Raw genomic sequence first — 23,204 nt, 5'->3', positions numbered from 1 at the left:
TAATGGTTATATTACAGTTTATTCATTTCAATTGTAGTCTTGTTTATGTAATCTCTGAAATTATAAGCCACATGGAACAGAATGAAGAGAAATGAGAAATGCTCATGTCTGATGAGAAATGCTCTCAATTTGTCATAAATGTGTTCAGAAGCCGGATTGGGCTCATGATCACGGGATTGCAGATCATGTATAAGCACACCATATCACACGTGTAGCAAATATTACAGCAGACATTTATTACCACGTTTAAGGGTTTTGATTATGATGACTTGTATTCATGTTTGTATGTATAATATATCACTGTTTGAGTTATCAAGCTCCATTATTTCCCTTTCTACTATACAACACATTGGAATATACTGATCGAGCTGCTACAGGGTGAGAGCGACCTTATCAATGAATTTAGCCAGCCGGATATCCTTCTTCGACAGTCCTCCACAGTCATGAGTAGATAAAGTGATCTGGACCTGAAAGACAGCGAGAAGCTCCATCAGTCCACAACTATTACCAAAGGATCAGCGCTTTAAAGGATAACTTATAATAAACCTGTAAAGGCAGCAGTGCTGTGAGCTATGAGGTTATGAATTCTTCTTTTGAAGATGTCAGCCCACATTTTATTTTTTAAATAATTGTGTTTAAGAACGAGAAAAAACTACATTACCCATGATGCTTTACAGAAAATTCCCCCAATTACGGTCGAAACAAATAAAGCTGATCTCCTACGCTCTCAGAATACTTAAATATTTGTATGTTAAAAGTATTGTGAGTTCAGGTGTTCAGTCTCTTCATGGCCACAGGTGTATAACTCCAGCTCTCGGCCTGCAGACGCTTCTACACACATTAGTGAAAGAATGGGTCGCTCTCAGGAGCTCAGTGAACTCAAGCGTGGGGCCGTGATAGGCTGACACCTGTGCAATAAGTCCATTCCTGACATTTCCTCACTACTAAATATTCCACGCTCAACTGTTAGTGGGATTAGAACAAAGTGGAAGCCATTGGGAACAACAGCAACTCAACCATGAAGTGTTAGGTCACGTAAAATCACAGAGCAGGGTCAGCACATGCTGAGGGTCACAGTGCGCAGAAGTCTCCAACTTTCTGCAGACTCAACAGCTCCAGACCTCCAGACTTCTGTGGCCTTCAGATGAGCTCAAGAACAGCGGAGAGAGCTTCATGGAATGGGTTTCCACGGCCGAGCAGCTCATCCAAGCCTTACATCACCAAGAGCAATGTAAAGCGTGGGATGCAGTGGAGTAAAGCAGCCGCCACTGGACTCTAGAGCAGTGAGACGTGTTCTCTGAGCAACCAATCTCACTTCAGTCTGACAATCCCATGGACGAGTCTGGGTTTGGCCGTCGCCAGGAGAACGGGACTCGCCTGACTGCAGTGTGCCAAGTGTAAAGTTTGGTGGAGGGGGGGTTATGGGGGTGGGGTTGTTTTTCAGGGCTTGGCCCCTTAGTTCCAGTGAAAGGAACTCTTAATGCTTCACCAAGACATTTTGGACAATTTCATGCTCCAGTGCACGAGAGTTCTGAACTTAAAGAGTTGTGAGGGATGAGATACGTGTGACAGATCAGTGTGTCAGATCAGTGTGTCAGATCATGTGTCAGATCAGTGTGTCAGATCAGTGTCAGGTCAGTGTGTCAGATCAGTGTGTCAGATCAGTGTATCAGATCAGTGTGTCAGATCAGTGTGTCAGATCAGTGTGTCAGATCAGTGTGTCAGATCAGTGTATCAGATCAGTGTGTCAGATCAGTGTGTCAGATCAGTGTGTCAGATCAGTGTGTCAGATCAGTGTGTCAGATCAGTGTATCAGATCAGTGTGTCAGATCAGTGTGTCAGATCAGTGTGTCAGATCAGTGTGTCAGATCAGTGTGTCAGATCAGTGTGTCAGATCAGTGTGTCAGATCAGTGTGTCAGATCAGTGTGTCAGATCAGTGTATCAGATCAGTGTGTCAGATCAGTGTGTCAGATCAGTGTGTCAGATCAGTGTGTCAGATCAGTGTATCAGATCAGTGTGTCAGATCAGTGTCAGATCAGTGTGTCAGATCAGTGTATCAGATCAGTGTGTCAGATCAGTGTCAGATCAGTGTGTCAGATCAGTGTGTCAGATCATGTGTCAGATCAGTGTGTCAGATCAGTGTCAGGTCAGTGTGTCAGATCAGTGTGTCAGATCAGTGTGTCAGATCAGTGTGTCAGATCAGTGTGTCAGATCAGTGTGTCAGATCAGTGTGTCAGATCAGTGTGTCAGATCAGTGTATCAGATCAGTGTGTCAGATCAGTGTGTCAGATCAGTGTGTCAGATCAGTGTGTCAGATCAGTGTATCAGATCAGTGTGTCAGATCAGTGTGTCAGATCAGTGTGTCAGATCAGTGTGTCAGATCAGTGTGTCAGATCAGTGTGTCAGATCAGTGTATCAGATCAGTGTGTCAGATCAGTGTGTCAGATCAGTGTGTCAGATCAGTGTGTCAGATCAGTGTATCAGATCAGTGTGTCAGATCAGTGTCAGATCAGTGTATCAGATCAGTGTGTCAGATCAGTGTGTCAGATCAGTGTGTCAGATCAGTGTGTCAGATCAGTGTGTCAGATCAGTGTGTCAGATCAGTGTGTCAGATCAGTGTATCAGATCAGTGTGTCAGATCAGTGTCAGATCAGTGTGTCAGATCAGTGTCAGATCAGTGTGTCAGATCAGTGTGTCAGATCAGTGTGTCAGATCAGTGTGTCAGATCAGTGTGTCAGATCAGTGTCAGATCAGTGTCAGATCAGTGTGTCAGATCAGTGTGTCAGATCAGTGTGTCAGATCAGTGTGTCAGATCAGTGTGTCAGATCAGTGTGTCAGATCAGTGTGTCAGATCAGTGTGTCAGATCAGTGTCAGATCAGTGTGTCAGATCAGTGTGTCAGATCAGTGTGTCAGATCAGTGTGTCAGATCAGTGTCAGATCAGTGTTTCAGATCAGTGTGTCAGATCAGTGTGTCAGATCAGTGTGTCAGATCAGTGTGTCAGATCAGTGTGTCAGATCAGTGTATCAGATCAGTGTGTCAGATCAGTGTCAGATCAGTGTGTCAGATCAGTGTCAGATCAGTGTGTCAGATCAGTGTGTCAGATCAGTGTGTCAGATCAGTGTGTCAGATCAGTGTGTCAGATCAGTGTGTCAGATCAGTGTTTCAGATCAGTGTGTCAGATCATGTGTCATGTTCGTCCGCAGCAGATCTTAAAGGAACAGAGAAAACTGTAGCTTTAATAAGGATTAGTCTAGATTTCATTTATAATTTATGCAGTGCAGACCGTTTGATAATGTTATTTCTGTATAATTCCCACCATTCCACAGGTGAATATGACATTTATTATTATAGGTTTGTGTGAAGACTGTTTTAAGTTCACTTAAATTAAAAGTTATGAAGCTTGATAAATGTTGAAATGGATAGCTTTCGTTGATACCGGCCTTCATTCATAAAAACGTGACATTACAACAAATATTAAAAATGTTTTTAAGTTATTCTACATTCATTTGTAGATAAACTGTGCAATTATTATAATATAAAATATATTAAAAACGTATAAAACCCTTAACTGATTGACAGCACTAATATATATATATATATATATATATATATACACACATACATGCAGAGGGCGGAGTCCCAGCTTATTTCCCTCAGACGGCCCGAGTGCTTCCCAACGCTCTGACAGGAGTGTGTGAGTGCATTGAGGAGTGTGTGAGTGTTTGCCCTGCACAGGCAACGCTTTCAAAGGCGGGTGTGTGTGGCCTCTCATCTACTTCAAACACACAGTATTCATGCTAAACACTCATTATAAACTACAGCTGGACGGGGAGAAATATTACCTTATTATAAACATTGAACCACTCGGGGTGATGGTCCATCTTCTCCGCCTGCAGAGCCACACGACACATGAAGCCGAAGGCCTGGGGAGAGGAACACACACACATCAATGATACACACACACACACGGTTTAACACATCTCAATGATACACACTAGGGCTGTGCCATATTGAAGAAAATGCGATATGTAATATCTTGTTAAATAATGCGCTATTCGAAATGCGATACGATATGGCTATTAGTGTGTAAAATGTATTTAAATTATATTAAAACAATTATTTAACTGAGAATGATATTTATGTGTTTCAGAAATTAATGTCACAAATCTGACGATATAATTTTAACATCATTGTAAACCAACAAAAAATGTAATGCCAGTATTTAAATACCAAAAGCTCTTTGCTCGAGTTGGTAATATATATTAATATCAGCCTACAACTGAACATCAAGACTCCTGATCTAGAGGTGGACGATTATGTGTGTTATTAAAAAACAACAGCAGTCTTCCCGTGAGTTAACTATACGCTGAGCCAGGATACAGCTGCTCTGGTCATTCAGTCAAGAGCTCTGAGTGATCTACTCTTCCTCTTCCTCTTCTTCTTCTTCTTCTTCTTCTTCTTCTGCTGTCTGTCACTTTAAGAGCTAATGACCGGATCCGACACACATCCGGCTTCTTCCCCAAACTGATATCCTTCACTTCAAGAATAACCGACTGACATGAACACTCATCAAGACATAACTGTGTGTGTGTGATGGGTAGGTTTAGGGGCTGTGTGTGTGTGTGTGTGTGTGTGTGTGTGTGTGTGTGTGTGTGTGATGGGTAGGTTTAGGGGCTGTGTGTGTGTGTGTGTGTGTGTGTGTGTGTGTGTGTGTGTGTGTGTGTGTGTGTGTGTGTGTGTGTGTGTGTGTGTGTGTGTGTGTGTGTGTGTGTCTGTGTGTGTGTATGTGTGTGTGTGTGTGATGGGTAGGTTTAGGGGCTGTGTGTGTGTGTGTGTGTGTGTGTGTGTGTGTGTGTGATGGGTAGGTTTAGGGGCTGTGTGTGTGTGTGTGTGTGTGTGTGTGTTTGTGTGTGTGTGTGATGGGTAGGTTTAGGGGCTGTGTGTGTGGGTGTGTGTGTGTGTGTGTGTGTGTGTGTTTGTGATGGGTAGGTTTAGGGGCAGTGTGTGTGTGTGTGTGTGTGTGTGTGTGTTGTGTGTGTGTGTGTGTTTGTGATGGGTAGGTTTAGGGGCAGTGTGTGTGTGTGTGTGTGTGTTGTGTGTGTGTGTGTGTTTGTGATGGGTAGGTTTAGGGGCAGTGTGTGTGTGTGTGTGTGTGTGTGTGTGTGTGTGTGTGTGTGTGTGTGTGTGTGTGTGTGTGTGTGTGTGTGTGTGTTTGTGATGGGTAGGTTTAGGGGCAGTGTGTGTGTGTGTGTGTGTGTTGTGTGTGTGTGTGTGTGTGTGATGGGTAGGTTTAGGGGCTGTGTGTGTGTCTGTGTGTGTGATGGGTAGGTTTAGGGGCTGTGTGTGTGTGTGTGTGTGTGTGTGTGTGTGTGTGTGTGTGTGTGTGTGTGTGTGTGTGTGTGTGTGTGTGTGTGTGTGATGGGTAGGTTTAGGGGCTGTGTGTGTGTCTGTGTGTGTGATGGGTAGGTTTAGGGGCTGTGTGTGTGTGTGTGTGTGTGTGTGTGTGTGTGTGTGTGATGGATAGGTTTAGGGGCTGTGTGTGTGTGTGTGTGTGTGTGTGTGTGTGTGTGTGTGTGTGTGTGTGTGTGTGTGTGTGTGTGTGTGTGTGTGTGTGTGTGTCTGTGTGTGTGTATGTGTGTGTGTGTGTGATGGGTAGGTTTAGGGGCTGTGTGTGTGTGTGTGTGTGTGTGTGATGGGTAGGTTTAGGGGCTGTGTGTGTGTGTGTGTGTGTGTGTTTGTGTGTGTGTGTGATGGGTAGGTTTAGGGGCTGTGTGTGTGGGTGTGTGTGTGTGTGTGTGTGTGTGTGTGTGTGTTTGTGATGGGTAGGTTTAGGGGCAGTGTGTGTGTGTGTGTGTGTGTGTGTTGTGTGTGTGTGTGTGTGTGTTTGTGATGGGTAGGTTTAGGGGCAGTGTGTGTGTGTGTGTGTGTGTGTGTGTGTGTGTGTGTGTGTGTGTGTGTGTGTGTGTGTGTGTGTGTTTGTGATGGGTAGGTTTAGGGGCAGTGTGTGTGTTGTGTGTGTGTGTGTGTTGTGTGTGTGTGTGTGTGTGTGTGTGTTTGTGATGGGTAGGTTTAGGGGCAGTGTGTGTGTTGTGTGTGTGTGTGTGTTGTGTGTGTGTGTGTGTGTGTGTGTGTGTGTGTTTGTGATGGGTAGGTTTAGGGGCAGTGTGTGTGTGTGTGTGTGTGTTGTGTGTGTGTGTGTGTGATGGGTAGGTTTAGGGGCAGTGTGTGTGTGTGTGTGATGGGTAGGTTTAGGGGCAGTGTGTGTGTGATGGGTAGGTTTAGGGGCAGTGTGTGTGTGTGTGTGTGTGTGTGTGTGTGTGTGTGTGTGTGTGTGTGTGTGTGTGTGTGTGTGTGTGTGTGTGTGTGTGTGTGTGTGTGTGTGTGTGTGTGTGTGTTGTGTGTGTGTGTGTGTGATGGGTAGGTTTAGGGGCAGTGTGTGTGTGTGTGTGTGATGGGTAGGTTTAGGGGCAGTGTAAGGGGATAGAAAATACGGTTAGTACAGTATAAAAACCATTACGCCTATGGAATGTCCCCACATTTCACCAAAAAAAAAACGTGTGTCCGTGTGTGTGTGTCAGACAGCAGAAAGCGCAAAACTGCAAGTTGTTTTTGCAAGTTATTGCGTTTAATAACTCATTTTAACGTCAAGCAGGTCCCATCAGTACCGGTCGTGAGCTCAGTCTATTCTCCGCTGTATCCGTAACCCTAAAACACACTTTCCACAATGTTGAAGCAGCCTGTTAAAATCACTCAGATATTGCGTGCCGTTGTGATATGCATATTGTGATATGTATATTTACGTTATTTCGATAATTTCGATATATTACACTGCCTTAATCCACACACTGAATAACGCCTGATGAGCGGCATTAGAGAGGCCGGTCGGGTTTAAGAGGAATAAACTTCTGCATATCTAACCGAGGAAAGGACCACGAAACGGCTCTGAGAAACGCCAGATCGGAAGTCTAGCAAATAAAGGGATAGTTCAGCCAATAATGAGCCTGGTGTGTACCTGCTGACCCCCAGTCCATCATAGGTGTGTGTGTTTCTTCAGGAGAACACAAATGAAGATTTTACCTCAACCATTGCTCGTATAATGCATGTCAATGGGGTCTAATTAGAATTAGCTGCCCTGGGGTCAGCAGATAAACATCAAATTTTCATTTTTGGGTGAACTCTCCCTTTAAGCAGACCCGTGATTGGAGGATGACAACACTATCGAATCCTCCAATCAGAAGCCGCGCACAGGCTAAACCCCCTGTGAAAAAAACACTGGCTATTTCAGAGCAATTTCCCAATGCAATCTCAATTAAGCCTTTAAATACTTCCTCTGCTAATTAAGCCAACTGAACCGCCATTGTACAGCATCATCTGAGGCTCCGCAATGAAACGCGACTCTTTAAAACAGAAAATTACGAGTGTCGTATATTGTACGTAATTTGGGGAGCTTGGTCTCCAACATTTGATGGCTGCTTCTATCCTGTTATCCATTTAAAGTGATTGACAAAATCCTGCAACTCCGTCAGCAATTTCAGCACAGCCTGCTTTAGCTCAGGAATACTGGCAATTACCCAACACTACACTGACAGCGCATGACCGTACATGTGATCTGACCATCACACACACACACACACACACACACACACACACACACACACACACACACACACACACACACACACACACACACACACACACACACACACACACACACACACACACACACACACACACACACACAGCAGCTTCTGAAATACTGTCGACACTGCAAAAAATGCTCTTCTTACTCAGTATTTTTGAGTGTTTCTAGTCAAAATATCAAAAAAAAATCTTACATTAAGAAACATTTACTAGACAAGCAAAAATTATTGTCTTGTTTTGGGGAAAATAACTCAAAATGAAGAGAGTTTTTGATTAAAATAAGATAAATAATCTGCCAATGGGGTGAGAAAAATAATCTTAATTCAAACAGAAAACAAGATTATTTTTCTCACCCCATTGGCAGATTATTTATCTTATTTTAAGCAAAAACTCTCTTCATTTTGAGTTATTTTTCCAGAAAATTCCCCCAATTACGGTTTGTTTTAAGAGTTTTTAGATGTCTAGAAAAAAGACAAAAATACTAAGTAAGAAGAGTATTTTCTGCAGTGTAAATAACATTACACACTCGAGTGACCGGAGCGCTGAGGTCAGAGGTCAAGGGCCGGCGCTTGCTCTTTTGTTAGTGTATTGTTAGTGTGTGTGTGTGTGTGTGTGTGGCGACAGCTTCGCTCTGTCAGGAGCAGTAATTAGACTTGACATGTCACAGGCCTCAAATAATCAGAGCCTCCACACACGCCACTTTAGGGCATTTTGTGCTATTACGCTGTGATTGTCATGCGCTGGATGAGCCCGTCTGCGGTGGCATTGCTGTAGTTTTAAACACATGTGCTGTGATTTACAGACGAGTGTGCAGCGCAGCATCGGGTCTAAACGCAGACAGATTGAGCCACGGACGCGGAGCATCACGCTTCAGGCCTGCAGAGCCTCATTCATTAAACTTTCGGAAACACACAGAAAACAAAAGATGTTTTGGATTTACATGATTTGTACAATAAGTTAATTATTTTCCATAATGTAATGATAAAAATTAAACTTTCATATATTTTAGATTCATTGCACACCAACTGAAATATTTCAGGTCTTTTATTGTTTTAATACTGATGATTTTGGCATACAGCTCATGAAAACCCAAAATTCTCAAAAAATGTGCATATTTCATCCGACCAATAAAAGAAAAGTCAACCTTCAAATAATTATGTTGAGTTATGCACTCAACACTTGGTGGGGAATCGTTTAGCAGAAATGACTGCTTCAGTGCGGCGTGGCATGGAGGCGATCAGCCTGTGGCGCTGCTGAGGTGTTCTGGAGGCCCAGGATGCTTCGATAGCGGCCTTAAGCTCATCCAGAGTGTTGGGTCTCGCGTCTCTCAACTTTCTCTTCACAATATCCCACAGATTCTCTATGGGGTTCAGGTCAGGAGAGTTGAGCACAGTAATACCATGGTCAGTAAAGCATTGACCAGTGGTTTTGGCACTGAGCAGGTGCCAGGTCGTGCTGAAAAACCAAATCTTCATCTCCATAAAGCTTTTCAGCAGATGGAAGCATGAAGTGCTCCAAAATCTCCTGAGAGCGAGCTGCATTGACCCTGCCCTTGATAAAACACAGCGGACCAACACCAGCAGCTGACATGGCACCCCAGACCATCACTGACTGTGGGGACTTGACACTGGACTTCAGGCATTTGGGCATTTCCTTCTCCCCAATCTTCCTCCAGACTCTGGCATCTTGATTTCCCAATGACATGCAAAATTTGCTTTCATCCGAAAAAAGTACTTTGGACCCCTGAGCACCAGTCCAGTGCTGCTTCTCTGTGGCCCAAAAGTGTCTTGAGCTGGGGAATGCGGCACCTGTTGCCCATTTCCTGCTCACGCCTGTGCACGGCGGCTCTGGATGTTACTCCTCCAGACTCAGTCCACTGCTTCCGCAGGTCCCCCAAGGTCTGGAATCGGTCCTTCCCGTTTGAGTCGGGACCCACCCGTTTGAGTCGGCACCCGTTCGAGTCGGCACCCGTTTGAGTCGGCACCCGTTTGAGTCGGGACCCACCCGTTTGAGTCGGCGCCCGTTTGAGTCGGGACCCGTTTGAGTCGGCACCCGTTTGAGTCGGCACCCACCCGTTTGAGTCGGCACCCGTTTGAGTCGGGACCCGTTTGAGTCGGGACCCACCCGTTTGAGTCGGCACCCGTTTGAGTCGGCACCCGTTTGAGTCGGGACCCACCCGTTTGAGTCGGCACCCGTTTGAGTCGGGACCCGTTTGAGTCGGGACCCACCCGTTTGAGTCGGCACCCGTTTGAGTCGGCACCCGTTTGAGTCGACACCCGTTCGAGTCGGGACCCGTTCGAGTCGGGACCCGTTCGAGTCGGCACCCGTTCGAGTCGGCACCCGTTCGAGTCGGCACCCGTTCGAGTCGGCACCCGTTCGAGTCGGGACCCGTTCGAGTCGGGACCCGTTCGAGTCGGCACCCGTTCGAGTCGGCACCCGTTCGAGTCGGCACCCGTTTGAGTCGGGACCCGTTTGAGTCGCCACCCGTTTGAGTCGCCACCCGTTTGAGTCGCCACCCGTTTGAGTCGCCACCCGTTTGAGTCGGGACCCGTTTGAGTCGGCACCCGTTTGAGTCGGGACCCACCCGTTTGAGTCGGGACCCACCCGTTTGAGTCGGCACCCGTTTGAGTCAGGACCCGTTCGAGTCAGGACCCGTTCGAGTCGGGACCCGTTCGAGTCGGCACCCGTTCGAGTCGGCACCCGTTCGAGTCGGCACCCGTTCGAGTCGGCACCCGTTCGAGTCGGCACCCGTTCGAGTCGCCACCCGTTTGAGTCGCCACCCGTTTGAGTCGCCACCCGTTTGAGTCGCCGCCCGTTTGAGTCGGCGCCCGTTTGAGTCGGCGCCCGTTTGAGTCGCCACCCGTTTGAGTCGCCACCCGTTTGAGTCGCCGCCCGTTTGAGTCGGCGCCCGTTTGAGTCGGCGCCCGTTTGAGTCGGCGCCCGTTTGAGTCGGCGCCCGTTTGAGTCGGCACCCGTTTGAGTCGGCACCCGTTTGAGTCGGCACCCGTTTGAGTCGGCGCCCGTTTGAGTCGGGACCCGTTCGAGTCGGCACCCGTTTGAGTCGGCGCCCGTTTGAGTCGGCGCCCGTTTGAGTCGGCGCCCGTTTGAGTCGGCGCCCGTTTGAGTCGGCACCCGTTTGAGTCGGCACCCGTTTGAGTCGCCACCCGTTTGAGTCGCCACCCGTTTGAGTCGGGACCCGTTTGAGTTGCCACCCATTTGGCAGATCCTGGGTCAGACGTAACGACCCAGTGTTTGGGTCAGACATGAGAGAAACAGCAGTACTGATATATTTTATATTCGCTGTCAGCTCAAACACGCACTCTAGTCTAAACACGTTATAGTGTAAAGAGTCTGAGATCATCAATGATTGTTCTTTCCTTAATCAGAAATATCATCATGATTCCAGCAGATGGACGTCCACTCAGATAACCAGAGGTTCTTCTCAGGATCGGACCTCTTTATGTCACGCAGAAATCAGAAACTCAGAAGTCAAGGAAAAAGATCTGCTCTACGTGCAGAAGGCAGAACGAGCGAGATGTGCAGATGGAAAAACGTGAGGTCACCGTTACAAACAGACTGAACAAAAGCTGAGAGAGAGAGAAACAGAGAGGATGATGGGATAGTTAGCGGTTTACTGGGGCACATGAAACATCTTAACCAATCTGACTGTTTGTGAAAGAAATCATTTTGATCAAAACGTCAATTGCTGCCAAGAACAGCTCTGCTCTCTCTCAGGGTAATGCAGACTGACGTGTGTGTGTGTGTGTGTGTGTGTGTGTGTGTGTGTGTGTGTGTGTGTGTGTGTGTGTGTGTGCGCGCAGAGGGGGAAGGGAGAGTAAAACACGCTTACAGAGGAGGGGCGAGACCGTCCAACACACACATGCCTGTTCACTCACACACACACACACACACACACACACACACACACACACACACACACACACACACCCTTTAAGAGTGAGAGTTAACTACAGACATCAATGCTGTATTCATCACGGACGCATTCAATTGATCAAAAGATATTATATTTCTATTTTAGAGTGGAACTGAACCGTTTTCAACCCTGATAATAATCATGAATGAGCACTGACTCCTCATGTGAGAATGATTTGTGAAGACAGAACATTAGTGGAGTTGTGATCAGATAATGATCAGCTGTATTGATCACCTGGTTGAAGGTCTTGAAGTGCAGCTCCTTATAGAGCGCATCTCGCTCGTCCAGCTCCACCCATCCGGTGGCCTTCAGCTCCAGCAGGACCTGCTCACGCTCCGCTGGGGACAGCCAGTCTGAGGCCTGAGCACACACACACACGCGCACACAAACACACATATATACACACACACACACACACACACGCACGCACACACAAACACACACGCACACGTTAGTCTGCAGTAAAAGCGCTGTTTGTATGGCACAGGTTGATTAGGGTAAATGCGTCCCATCAGACTCTTCTTCACTGTTATTCTCTCCATCCGCTCATTACGGTTATGAACACATCACTCGTACAGCAAACACAACATCATAACAAAAGACTGAAGACAAAGCCGAGCAAAGCTTGAACGTTTGAAATAGTTTAAGTTTTAGTTTAGTAGTTTTAATAGTGTTGCTATCTGGTTGCAGTGGTACTTAGGTTGTTGCTATGCAGTTGCTAGGGTACTCATGTGAATGCTAGGGTGTTGCTATTGTACTCTGGGTGGTTGCTAGGGTGTTGCTATGTGGTTGCTATGATACTCTGGGTGGTTGTTATGTGGTTGCTATGGTACTCAGGGTGGTAGCTAAGGTATTGCTATGTGGTTGCTAGGGGACTTGGGTTGGTTGCTGGGGTGTTGCTATACAGTTGCTAGGGTACTCTGAGAGGTTGATAGGGTGTTACTATATGGTTGTTAGGGTATTCTTAGTGGTTGCTATGCGGTTGCTGGGGTGTTGCTAAATAGTTGCTAGGGTACTCTGAGTGGTTGCTAGGTTGTTACTATATGGTTGCTAGGGTATTCTAAGTGGTTGCTATGCGGTTGCTAGGGTACTTGGAGTGGTTGCTAGGGTGTTGCAATTTGATTGCTAGGGTACACTGAGTGGTTGCCAAGATATTGCTATGTGGTTGCTATGGTACTCAGGGTGGTAACTAAGGTCTTGCTATGTGGTTGCTAGGGGACTCAGGCTGGTTTCTGGGGTGTTGCTATATGGTTGCTAGGGGATTCTGGGCAGTTGCAAGGGTACTCTGACTGGTTGCTAGGGTGTTGCAATTTGATTGCTAGGGTACTCTGAGTGGTTGCTAAAATGTTGCTATGTGGTTGCTAAGGTATTCTCAGTTGGTTGCTAAGGTATTTAGGGTGGTTGTTATTTAGGTTACTATGATTGCTAGAGTGTTGCTATGCAGTTGCTGGAGTGTTGTGGGGTTGCTAGGGTGTTCTGGGTGGTTGTTAGGGGTTATTAGAGGTTGCTAGGCCTTTGTTAGGATATTATTGGTGGTTGCTAGGGTATTAGAGGTGGTTGCTAGGCTTTTGCTGGGGTGCTCTCTGTGGTTGCTGTGCGATGGATAGTTAGATACTGTCTTGGTATTTTAGTTATATTTTGTTTAATTTAAATTTAAAATGTAATGAATTTAAGCAGAAAAAGGAAGCCTGCTATTTTTTTTATTTATAGTTTATTTAATAGGGACAGATACAGTAAACATAGATTATCTTTAGACAATCCCATGCCAGCATCATAGTGTTTATAACCATAGGCTAATTCGCAACAATTCGCTAATTTCTTATTACAGTATATTTATATACTGTAATAAGACAGTATATAAGACTGTATATTTATATACAGTATATAGTGAAAAACAAGGTTGTGTTCCATATTGTGGTGCTATATATATATATATATATATATAATTCAACAAAAAGGCCGGATTATGTAAAGGATAAATGTGAAATGTTTGTCATTGAGATGAGTTTTATACACTAACACAAACACTGTCAAATAATGCAGAACGTCAAACACAATAAATCATATGCATATCCATCCATTAATAACTGACTGCACTAATATCTCATGTTCATCAGTGCCGTGGCTTCTGCTCGACGGGTTAAGGGTCTCTAGCCCCATCTGGCGGTGTGTGTGTGTGTGTGTGTGTGTGTGTGTGTGTGTGTGTTATAGCGACATTGATCCGCTAGATGGCGCTCTAGTCCAGTGGCTCGCTTCATATTCCAAGAAGTCTCGCAACTCAGTCAACAGTCTTATCATTCTCACTCTTATAACTCTCACTCACACACGTCTCACTTTCGGTGAAACTACAAAATATGTGTGTGATTAGTTGCCGAATTCTAGCACTAGCGTGCTGACACACACACACACACACACACACACACACACACACACACACACACAGCCCCTAAACCGACCCATCACAGGAAACATTCTGCATTTTTACTTTCTCATAAAAACTCCTCCTGTGTGATTTATAAGCCTTTTGTAAAGTGGGGCCATGGGTAATGTCCTCATATTTCACCCTCTCCTGTAATACCTGTGTCATACCCATGGCATTATACACATTTGAGTCCTCATATGTCACAAAAACATGCCCACACACACACACACATGAACACTCGTGTATAATGAGTCTCTCCTCTAAAGCCTTTGATTGGTCGACGAGCCGCCCACGTCACTTCAGTGAGAGAGCGCTCGTGCAAATCACAGTCATACTTATTTGTCAAAAAGAACTCGCCTTACCATTTTCCCTGCTCGGCTTCCAGCAGACAGACCGCAGCGGCTCAGCTGACCGAAAACACTCGGCCATCGGCGGCTTGAGGTCAGAGTAAACATTAACCAGCTCATGGCCGCCGTGCGCGCGGTAAACACCGGAGAGCTGCCCGCGACACCGCCTGATCACAATACTATAGCGGCAGGCACCCTGAGGCTCCCTCAGCTAGATATACATAATAAAGGCCTTTATTATGTATATCTGTGCCCTTAGCATTAACACTAGTGATGCCATAGCTACTGCGCATGCCCACGCCGTCTAAAACTATCAGTTAAAGAGACAGTTCACCCAAAAAATAAAAACCTGTCATCAATACTATAGTATATTATAGCAAAATTACTCTAGTAATACTAGTGTTTTGAACCATACTATAGTAAAGATACTACAGTAAATTAACAAAGTGTAGTATATATCATATATACTACAATTTACTGGACTATCTTTAAATTAACAAAGTTTAGTACAATAATATTCTACAAATTTACTGTAGTATCTTTACTATAGTGTGGTTCAAAAAAGACTAGCGTTTATTACAGTAATTTTACTACAATTTACTAGTCATTTTACTATAATATACTATTTATAATGTGCTCAAGCAGACCACATACGTCCTATTTTAAACAGTCATCATGCTGTCCCGAGCTTAACAAGCGGAGGCAATGATATAAGAAATGAAGACTTTGATCCTTTTGTTTCATGCATAGATGTGAAGTATCCAAACCTCATAGACTGGACAACAGAAGACCTGATTTCTAGTAGCTGTAATCAGAAACAAGTAACACACACACACACACAATACGAGCCGATGTCTTCACGTTCACACACTTAATTTATTCAGCAAAGATCATACATTCAAATCCCAGCGCACTAATCCTGATGCTCGTGGTCTTGTCCGGGGATGAGCCACTGAATGCTTTCTGTGCACAGGATGGCGTAGAGAGTGAAGCCGGAGATGAAAAGAACAGAAAATACAAAGAGCCAGTCGATGCTTTTGACAGGAACGGCCGGCAGAGGTCCGATATGGTCATCTTCCTGCACAGACTCATCCGGGCTGGCTTCAAAACCTAGAGGAGCATGGGAAAACCGTCAATGCCTTAACGAGCCTATCACCAAGATGAGCATGTGAACGTAGGCTGAGTGATAAACCTGTCTGGTTGGTAATGAAGGATGTGAGTGTGTCCAGCGTCCGCTCGGTCTGGTTGAACCGGGCCATTGGCTTGGCACCTTGAAATAAGAGTATATTGGGGACGGCCACGGTTCCGAACCGCGTCGACAGACTGAAAAGAGCGGGAAACAAATCAATCAATCAATCAATTAACCAATACCGGCAGTGCAATAGAGAGCGCGCCTCTCTTAAAGGGGCCGCACTATATTCCTACTCGTGGAATACGGGTATGGTGTGGTACTGGTGTGCTCACAGGTCCACATCACAGCTTTCACATTACCAGTGTTTCATACGAACTGTGCCCTGTTCTGAACTAAACTGCCAGTAATATTACCTTTATTTATATTCTTAAAATGAGAGAAATCCCTGCTTATTCTGAATTTTTAAGCTAGACTTAAGAGACATGAACAAGTTCTTTGATAAACATCTATGACCTTTGATACATGTCTAGTCTTCATGCTGTTTTATTGATAATTAGTGAATAAGTATTATATGGTTTCACTAATAATAAACGTACATTTGCATAAAGCATGCATATTTGTCCATATACCCATGTTGATTAGAGTATTAAAAACTTAATTCAAACTTAATTTAAGATACATTTACAACAAATACAAACCTGCGATTAAATTGTGATTAATCACGAGTTAACTCATGACAATCATGCGATTAATGGCGATTAAAAAATAATAATTGTTTGACAGCCCTAGTTTAAACCCAATCAGGTCCTCACATCCTCTCAATTGAATTAGAAAATGAATAATCCACCTCAAAATATAATTCTAATCGAGCTCTATCGTATCGATTAAGGTGTTACATAAAGGCGATTAATCACGATTACATTTTTAATCGTTTGACAGCTCTAAAAAAAATACATAAATATCTAATTGAATTATCTCTAATTTATTTAAAGCTTTAATACATTGTTATGATATGCCCAATAACTATTAAAAAAAAAAAAGAGTTAATAAAAGCGCTGTATACCACGAACTCAATTTACTCCTGACACACCGACTGATGTCAGACTGGCGGAGGATTGTTCGCCGGCGATCAGCCTAGGCTACCTGTTCGATAGGCTACCTATCAAATAACAACCACTGGAGAAAACAGAAAAAAAACAGTAGCCTGACTTAAACTATTTAAAAAATACATTAAAAAAAGTTTAAAAAGCACTGTTTGTATCTGTATATTTGTTGTATTTATTTGCACTCATATCATTTGTTTATTAGTTATTATTTTATTACTGACTGTTTACTTGATCAAATAATTATTTGAGAACTTTTTATATTAGGCAATTGCTTATTGCTGTGATTTACGTGTCCCAGTCATATTTCCACCCTAAGCGATCATGTTATTAAAGGCCACTGGGCTAGCCTTTTTTGTAAGATACCAAAATAAAGAAGATTTGTGCATTTTGTTTGTTCTATTGTTGTGTATGACTATTGTGCATCTAACATAATACATAATATGGTAAATTAATTATTTAAAAATAAACATTGCAAAAATGTTCGCAAATTTCTGGAAATTACCACCACAAAATCATATTAGTCGCAAAAATCACAAAAACATATTGCGAAATCCTGGAGGGGCTGATTATAGTTTAAAGAATTAAATAAGACCTAATGTATTAATTGTAATTGTATGTTTAGTTGAATAAGTTTGATCATAATGTTAGTGTCCCCAACTGAGCAAGCCAAGCCAAAGGCGACCAAAGGAACCCAAACTCCATCAGGACATGATGGAGAAAAATAAACCTTAGAGAAACCAGACTCAGTTCTCCTCTGGCCTATTAAAGGGATTGTTCACTCAAAAATGACATTTCTGTCATCATTTACTCTCCCTTAAGTAATTTCAAACCTGTATGAGTTTTACTTCTGCTGAACACAAAGGGAGATATTTGATAGAATGGTTGTGTCCAAGCAGATTTTGGCCGCCACTGACTATCACAGTATTTTTTCCCCTACTATGGTAGTCAATGGGACCCAAACTCTGCTTATATAAAAACATTCTTGCAAATATCTTCCTTTGTGTTCAGCAGAAGAAAGAAACTCATACAGGTTTGAAACTACTTAAGGGAGAGTAAATGATGACACATTTTATTTTTGAGTGAACTATCCCTTTAACACACAGTGTATGATTATTATTCTGGCCATCTTACAGACGATTACACAAGAATATGAAGATTAGAAGGATCGGAGTCGTCACGCCAGAGGCGGGTTTAGCAAACACAGATAGCAACACACTCATGGCTCAAATGAATAGTGAAGGAGCGTCGCTGAACCTGCTGTGCTGGGAGGCGTCGAGGGCCAGGAAATGCATGCTGGGAAAGACCCGAGGCAAGGCGTTGAAGTGCGGGGCGAGGCTGGCGGAGAACTGACACCACGGCGTATAGAAGAGAACCAGCGAGCATTCTGTGCCATTGGCATTCAGCAGCTCCATCAGGTCCTGTGGGAGAGAACAATGCATATCAGGTTAAGCATCTTCATGTGCTTGTCCGAGTAAAAAGTTGTTTTTTTGTGTGTTGTAAATATGATTTATTCTAAAGCAATATCCTCACCGGTGTTCAATCAGCGTTGACATATTTAAAATCTGCATATTTGTGATATTTTTACCTTTTATAAAGGGCATTTTGCCCTAATCTTATTAAATATAAGCACAGGTTTACTGGTATACGGGTTGGTTTTAGCACAGGTTTACTGGTATAGCGGTTGGTTAAGCACAGGTTTACTGGTATACGGGTCGGTTAAGCACAGGTTTACTGGTATACGGGTCGGTTAAGCACAGGTTTACTGGTATACGGGTTGGTTAAGCACAGGTTTACTGGTATACGGGTTGGTTAAGCACAGGTTTACTGGTATACGGGTTGGTTAAGCACAGGTTTACTGGTATAGCGGTTGGTTAAGCACAGGTTTACTGGTATACGGGTTGGTTAAGCACAGGTTTACTGGTATACGGGTTGGTTAAGCACAGGTTTACTGGTATAGCGGTTGGTTAAGCACAGGTTTACTGGTATACGGGTCGGTTAAGCACAGGTTTACTGGTATACGGCTTGGTTAAGCACAGGTTTACTGGTATACAGGTTGGTTAAGCACAGGTTTACTGGTATAGCGGTTGATTAAGCACAGGTTTACTGGTATAGCGGTTGGTTAAGCACAGGTTTACTGGTATAGCGGTTGATTTAGCACAGGTTTACTGGTATACGGGTTGGTTAAGCACAGGTTTACTGGTATACGGGTTGGTTAAGCAGAGGTTTACTGGTATAGGGGTTGATTAAGCACAGGTTTACTGGTATACGGGTTGGTTAAGCACAGGTTTACTGGTATAGCGGTTGATTAAGCACAGGTTTACTGGTATAGCGGGTTGCTTAAGCACAGGTTTACTGGTATACGGGTTGGTTAAGCACAGGTTTACTGGTATAGCGGGTTGGTTAAGCACAGGTTTACTGGTATACGGGTTGCTTAAGCACAGGTTTACTGGTATACGGGTTGGTTAAGCACAGGTTTACTGGTATAGCGGGTTGGTTAAGCACAGGTTTACTGGTATACGGGTTGCTTAAGCACAGGTTTACTGGTATACGGGTTGCTTAAGCACAGGTTTACTGGTATAGCGGGTTGGTTAAGCACAGGTTTACTGGTATAGCGGGTTGGTTAAGCACAGGTTTACTGGTATAGCGGGTTGCTTAAGCACAGGTTTACTGGTATACGGGTTGGTTAAGCACAGGTTTACTGGTATAGTGGTTGGTTAAGCACAGGTTTACTGGTATACGGGTCGGTTAAGCACAGGTTTACTGGTATACGGCTTGGTTAAGCACAGGTTTACTGGTATACAGGTTGGTTAAGCACAGGTTTACTGGTATAGCGGTTGATTAAGCACAGGTTTACTGGTATAGCGGTTGGTTAAGCACAGGTTTACTGGTATAGCGGTTGATTTAGCACAGGTTTACTGGTATACGGGTTGGTTAAGCACAGGTTTACTGGTATACGGGTTGGTTAAGCAGAGGTTTACTGGTATAGGGGTTGATTAAGCACAGGTTTACTGGTATACGGGTTGGTTAAGCACAGGTTTACTGGTATAGCGGTTGATTAAGCACAGGTTTACTGGTATAGCGGTTGGTTAAGCACAGGTTTACTGGTATAGCGGTTGGTTAAGCACAGGTTTACTGGTATAGCGGTTGATTAAGCACAGGTTTACTGGTATACGGGTTGGTTTTAGCACAGGTTTACTGGTATAGCGGTTGGTTAAGCACAGGTTTACTGGTATACGGGTCGGTTAAGCACAGGTTTACTGGTATACGGGTTGGTTAAGCACAGGTTTACTGGTATACGGGTTGGTTAAGCACAGGTTTACTGGTATACGGGTTGGTTAAGCACAGGTTTACTGGTATAGCGGTTGGTTAAGCACAGGTTTACTGGTATACGGGTTGGTTTTAGCACAGGTTTACTGGTATAGCGGTTGGTTAAGCACAGGTTTACTGGTATACGGGTTGGTTAAGCACAGGTTTACTGGTATACGGGTTGGTTAAGCACAGGTTTACTGGTATACGGGTTGGTTAAGCACAGGTTTACTGGTATAGTGGTTGGTTAAGCACAGGTTTACTGGTATACGGGTCGGTTAAGCACAGGTTTACTGGTATACGGCTTGGTTAAGCACAGGTTTACTGGTATACAGGTTGGTTAAGCACAGGTTTACTGGTATAGCGGTTGATTAAGCACAGGTTTACTGGTATAGCGGTTGGTTAAGCACAGGTTTACTGGTATAGCGGTTGATTTAGCACAGGTTTACTGGTATACGGGTTGGTTAAGCACAGGTTTACTGGTATACGGGTTGGTTAAGCAGAGGTTTACTGGTATTGGGGTTGATTAAGCACAGGTTTACTGGTATACGGGTTGGTTAAGCACAGGTTTACTGGTATAGCGGTTGGTTAAGCACAGGTTTACTGGTATAGCGGTTGGTTAAGCACAGGTTTACTGGTATAGCGGTTGGTTAAGCACAGGTTTACTGGTATAGCGGTTGGTTTAGCAGAGGTTTACTGGTATAGCGGTTGGTTAAGCACAGGTTTACTGGTATAGCGGTTGGTTTAGCACAAGTTTACTGGTATAGCGGTTGGTTAAGCACAGGTTTACTGGTATAGCGGTTGGTTTAGCACAGGTTTACTGGTATAGCGGTTGGTTTAGTCCAGGTTTACTGGTATAGCGGGTTGGTTAAGCACAGGTTTACTGGTATAGCGGTTGGTTAAGCACAGGTTTACTGGTATAGCGGTTGATTAAGCACAGGTTTACTGGTATACGGGTTGGTTAAGCACAGGTTTACTGGTATAGCGGTTGATTAAGCACAGGTTTACTGGTATAGCGGGTTGGTAAAGCACAGGTTTACTGGTATACGGGTTGGTTAAGCACAGGTTTACTGGTATACGGGTTGGTTAAGCACAGGTTTACTGGTATAGCGGGTTGGTTAAGCAGAGGTTTACTGGTATAGCGGTTGATTAAGCACAGGTTTACTGGTATAGCGGGTTGGTTTAGCACAGGTTTACTGGTATACGGGTTGGTTAAGCACAGGTTTACTGGTATAGCGGGTTGGTTAAGCAGAGGTTTACTGGTATAGCGGTTGGTTTAGCACAGGTTTACTGGTATAGGGGGTTGGTTAAGCACAGGTTTACTGGTATAGCGGTTGATTAAGCACAGGTTTACTGGTATATAGGTTGGTTAAGCACAGGTTTACTGGTATATAGGTTGGTTAAGCACAGGTTTACTGGTATATAGGTTGGTTAAGCACAGGCTTACAAGTTGGTTTAATTCAGGTTTCCTGGCATATGGGTTGGTTTAGCACAGGTTTACTGGTATACGGGTTGGTTTAGCACAGGTTTACTGGTATACAGGTTGGTTTAGTCCAGATTAAACCTGTTCTAAACCAACCCGTATCACCTCGACTGAACTGTTTTCAACACTGATAATAATCATAAATGTGTGTTAATCATCAGATCCTCATTTGAGAATGATTAGTGAAGGATCATGTGACACAAGGCTGGATTAAATGATGACAATTCAGCTTTGATCACAGGGATAAATAACACTTTACTGTATATTATATTCACACAGAAGATGTTTTCACACAGATGTTTTGACTGTGTTTACACGCACCTGGGACGCGTTGAGAACGTGCACGCTGAAGTGCTCGACCCCGCTGATGTTCCTCCGGTCGCAGGTGACTTTGAAGGTCTTGGCGGTCCCGGTTAAGTTTTGGCTCTGCGGTTCGCCGGTGTCGGTGTGGATGACCGCGGACAGCAGCTCCTCGGGTCGGTCCTCTCCCGCGCACGGCTCTCCCAGCAGGGACTCCTGCAGCTCTTTGGGGATCAGATGCTGGATCCCTGCGGGAGAAGGAGCCGTTTCCATCACGGCATCTGCCATCTCCGCCGTCGGGAAGCGTCTCTGAGGCGGATCCGTCTGCGTGTCCACATCTGACGGATCCAGGACCTCAGACACATCTGGAAGAAACGTCAATAAACGCATTATAACATCATAAGCGCTTCCCAACCGGGCTCGCTTGCCTCAGATCATCAGAGACACGTTATAAGCGCTCTTCTGTGTGTGTGTGTGTACCTCCGTATGACAGCCGCACGAGCACTGCGATAAACAGCGACAGCGCGATCCCGCGGCATCTCACCGCAGTCCCACTCATCTCGCCGCCATTAAGGGAGAGATTGTTTATCTGTGACGCGCGATGACGACGCTAATGTTGATATTTTGTGTGAACTCGAAGGGAAAGATTTCGGCTTCCGGTTCACGACGGAATCATTGTTTGTTTAAACAACTCGATTTTAATACATAAATTAGCATGATACTAAACATCATACGCAAATCAAAAATCCGCCTCAGTTGTTCCTACAAAATGGTTGAATGGAATTCATCAGCCGTTAAACATAAAGGGCTGTGATTGGTCTATCCTCAGACGCGCGGAGGAAACTAACAGGGATCACGTGACACATCTGGACAGCGGAGACGAACAAAAACTTTATTAATACATTTTCCCTGAAGTAAAAACACTATTCACACACAATGTTAGACACAACCAATCTAATCCCTTCACATTTTTTCTTTGTATCCCAAGATATTATATTTTCTTTTTGTATTGTATCTCTTCACAATATCCCACAGATTCTCTATGGGGTTCAGGTCAGGAGAGTTGGCAGGCCCATTGAGCACAGTAATACCATGGTCTGTGAGCAGGTGCCAGGTCGTGCTGAAAAACCAAATCTCCATAAAGCTTTTCAGCAGATGGAAGCATGAAGTGCTCCAAAATCTCCTGATAGCGAGCTGCATTGACCCTGGCCTTGATAAAACACAGTGGACCAACACCAGCAGCTGACATGGCACCCCAGACCATCACTGACTGTGGGTACTTGACACTGGACTTCAGGCATTTGGGCATTTCCTTCTCCTCAGTCTTCCTCCAGACTCTGGCACCTTGATTTCCGAATGACATGCAAAATTTGCTTTCATCCGAAAAAAGTACTTTGGACCACTGAGCACCAGTCCAGCGCTGCTTCTCTGTAGCCCAGAAGTGTCTTGACCTGGGGAATGCGGCACCTGTAGCCCATTTCCTGCTCACGCCTGTGCACGGTGGCTCTGGATGTTTCTCCTCCAGACTCA

At 44.5% G+C, this 23,204-nt stretch overlaps 2 protein-coding genes across 2 annotated transcripts; both read right to left on the bottom strand.

Annotated features, from left to right (window-relative positions):
- LOC137045812 (pterin-4-alpha-carbinolamine dehydratase 2-like) lies at positions 1-14,658 on the bottom strand. Its single transcript, XM_067422712.1, has 4 exons — positions 14,363-14,658; positions 11,813-11,938; positions 3,846-3,926; positions 1-467 (listed from the first exon to the last, which is right to left on the bottom strand). The coding sequence occupies exons 1-4, from the start codon at positions 14,465-14,467 to the stop codon at positions 372-374; spliced, it is 408 nt and encodes a 135-aa protein (XP_067278813.1). The 5' UTR covers positions 14,468-14,658; the 3' UTR covers positions 1-371.
- Positions 14,659-15,203: 545 nt separating this feature from the next.
- Positions 15,204-22,309, bottom strand: txndc15 (thioredoxin domain containing 15). Its single transcript, XM_067422707.1, has 5 exons — positions 22,155-22,309; positions 21,696-22,039; positions 17,840-18,003; positions 15,540-15,670; positions 15,204-15,457 (listed from the first exon to the last, which is right to left on the bottom strand). Exons 1-5 carry the CDS (start codon positions 22,231-22,233, stop codon positions 15,261-15,263), a joined length of 915 nt encoding a protein of 304 aa, XP_067278808.1. The 5' UTR covers positions 22,234-22,309; the 3' UTR covers positions 15,204-15,260.
- Between the last annotated feature and the right edge of the window lie 895 nt (positions 22,310-23,204).

Source organism: Pseudorasbora parva, chromosome 18, assembly GCF_024679245.1.
Source record: "Pseudorasbora parva isolate DD20220531a chromosome 18, ASM2467924v1, whole genome shotgun sequence".
NCBI lineage: Eukaryota > Metazoa > Chordata > Actinopteri > Cypriniformes > Gobionidae > Pseudorasbora > Pseudorasbora parva.
Note: the sequence above shows the minus strand (reverse complement) of the source record. Positions and strands in the feature narration are given on the sequence as shown.

What these genes read in the sequence shown, in the direction of transcription:
- LOC137045812 (XM_067422712.1), bottom strand. Translation starts at nt 14,467, where the DNA reads ATGAGCTGGTTAATGTTTACTCTGACCTCAAGCCGCCGATGGCCGAGT. An exon ending in ACTTCAAGACCTTCAACCAG is followed by an intron (nt 3,927 to 11,812) that starts GTGATCAATACA and finishes TCCTCTCCCCAG; the next exon opens with GCCTTCGGCTTCATGTGTCG. An exon ending in GGTTCAATGTTTATAATAAG is followed by an intron (nt 468 to 3,845) that starts GTAATATTTCTC and finishes GCTGTCTTTCAG; the next exon opens with GTCCAGATCACTTTATCTAC.
- txndc15 (XM_067422707.1), bottom strand. Translation starts at nt 22,233, where the DNA reads ATGAGTGGGACTGCGGTGAGATGCCGCGGGATCGCGCTGTCGCTGTTT. An exon ending in CGTGCGGCTGTCATACGGAG is followed by an intron (nt 22,040 to 22,154) that starts GTACACACACAC and finishes CGTTTCTTCCAG; the next exon opens with ATGTGTCTGAGGTCCTGGAT. An exon ending in GACGCCTCCCAGCACAGCAG is followed by an intron (nt 15,671 to 17,839) that starts GTTCAGCGACGC and finishes CGCTCTTTTCAG; the next exon opens with TCTGTCGACGCGGTTCGGAA.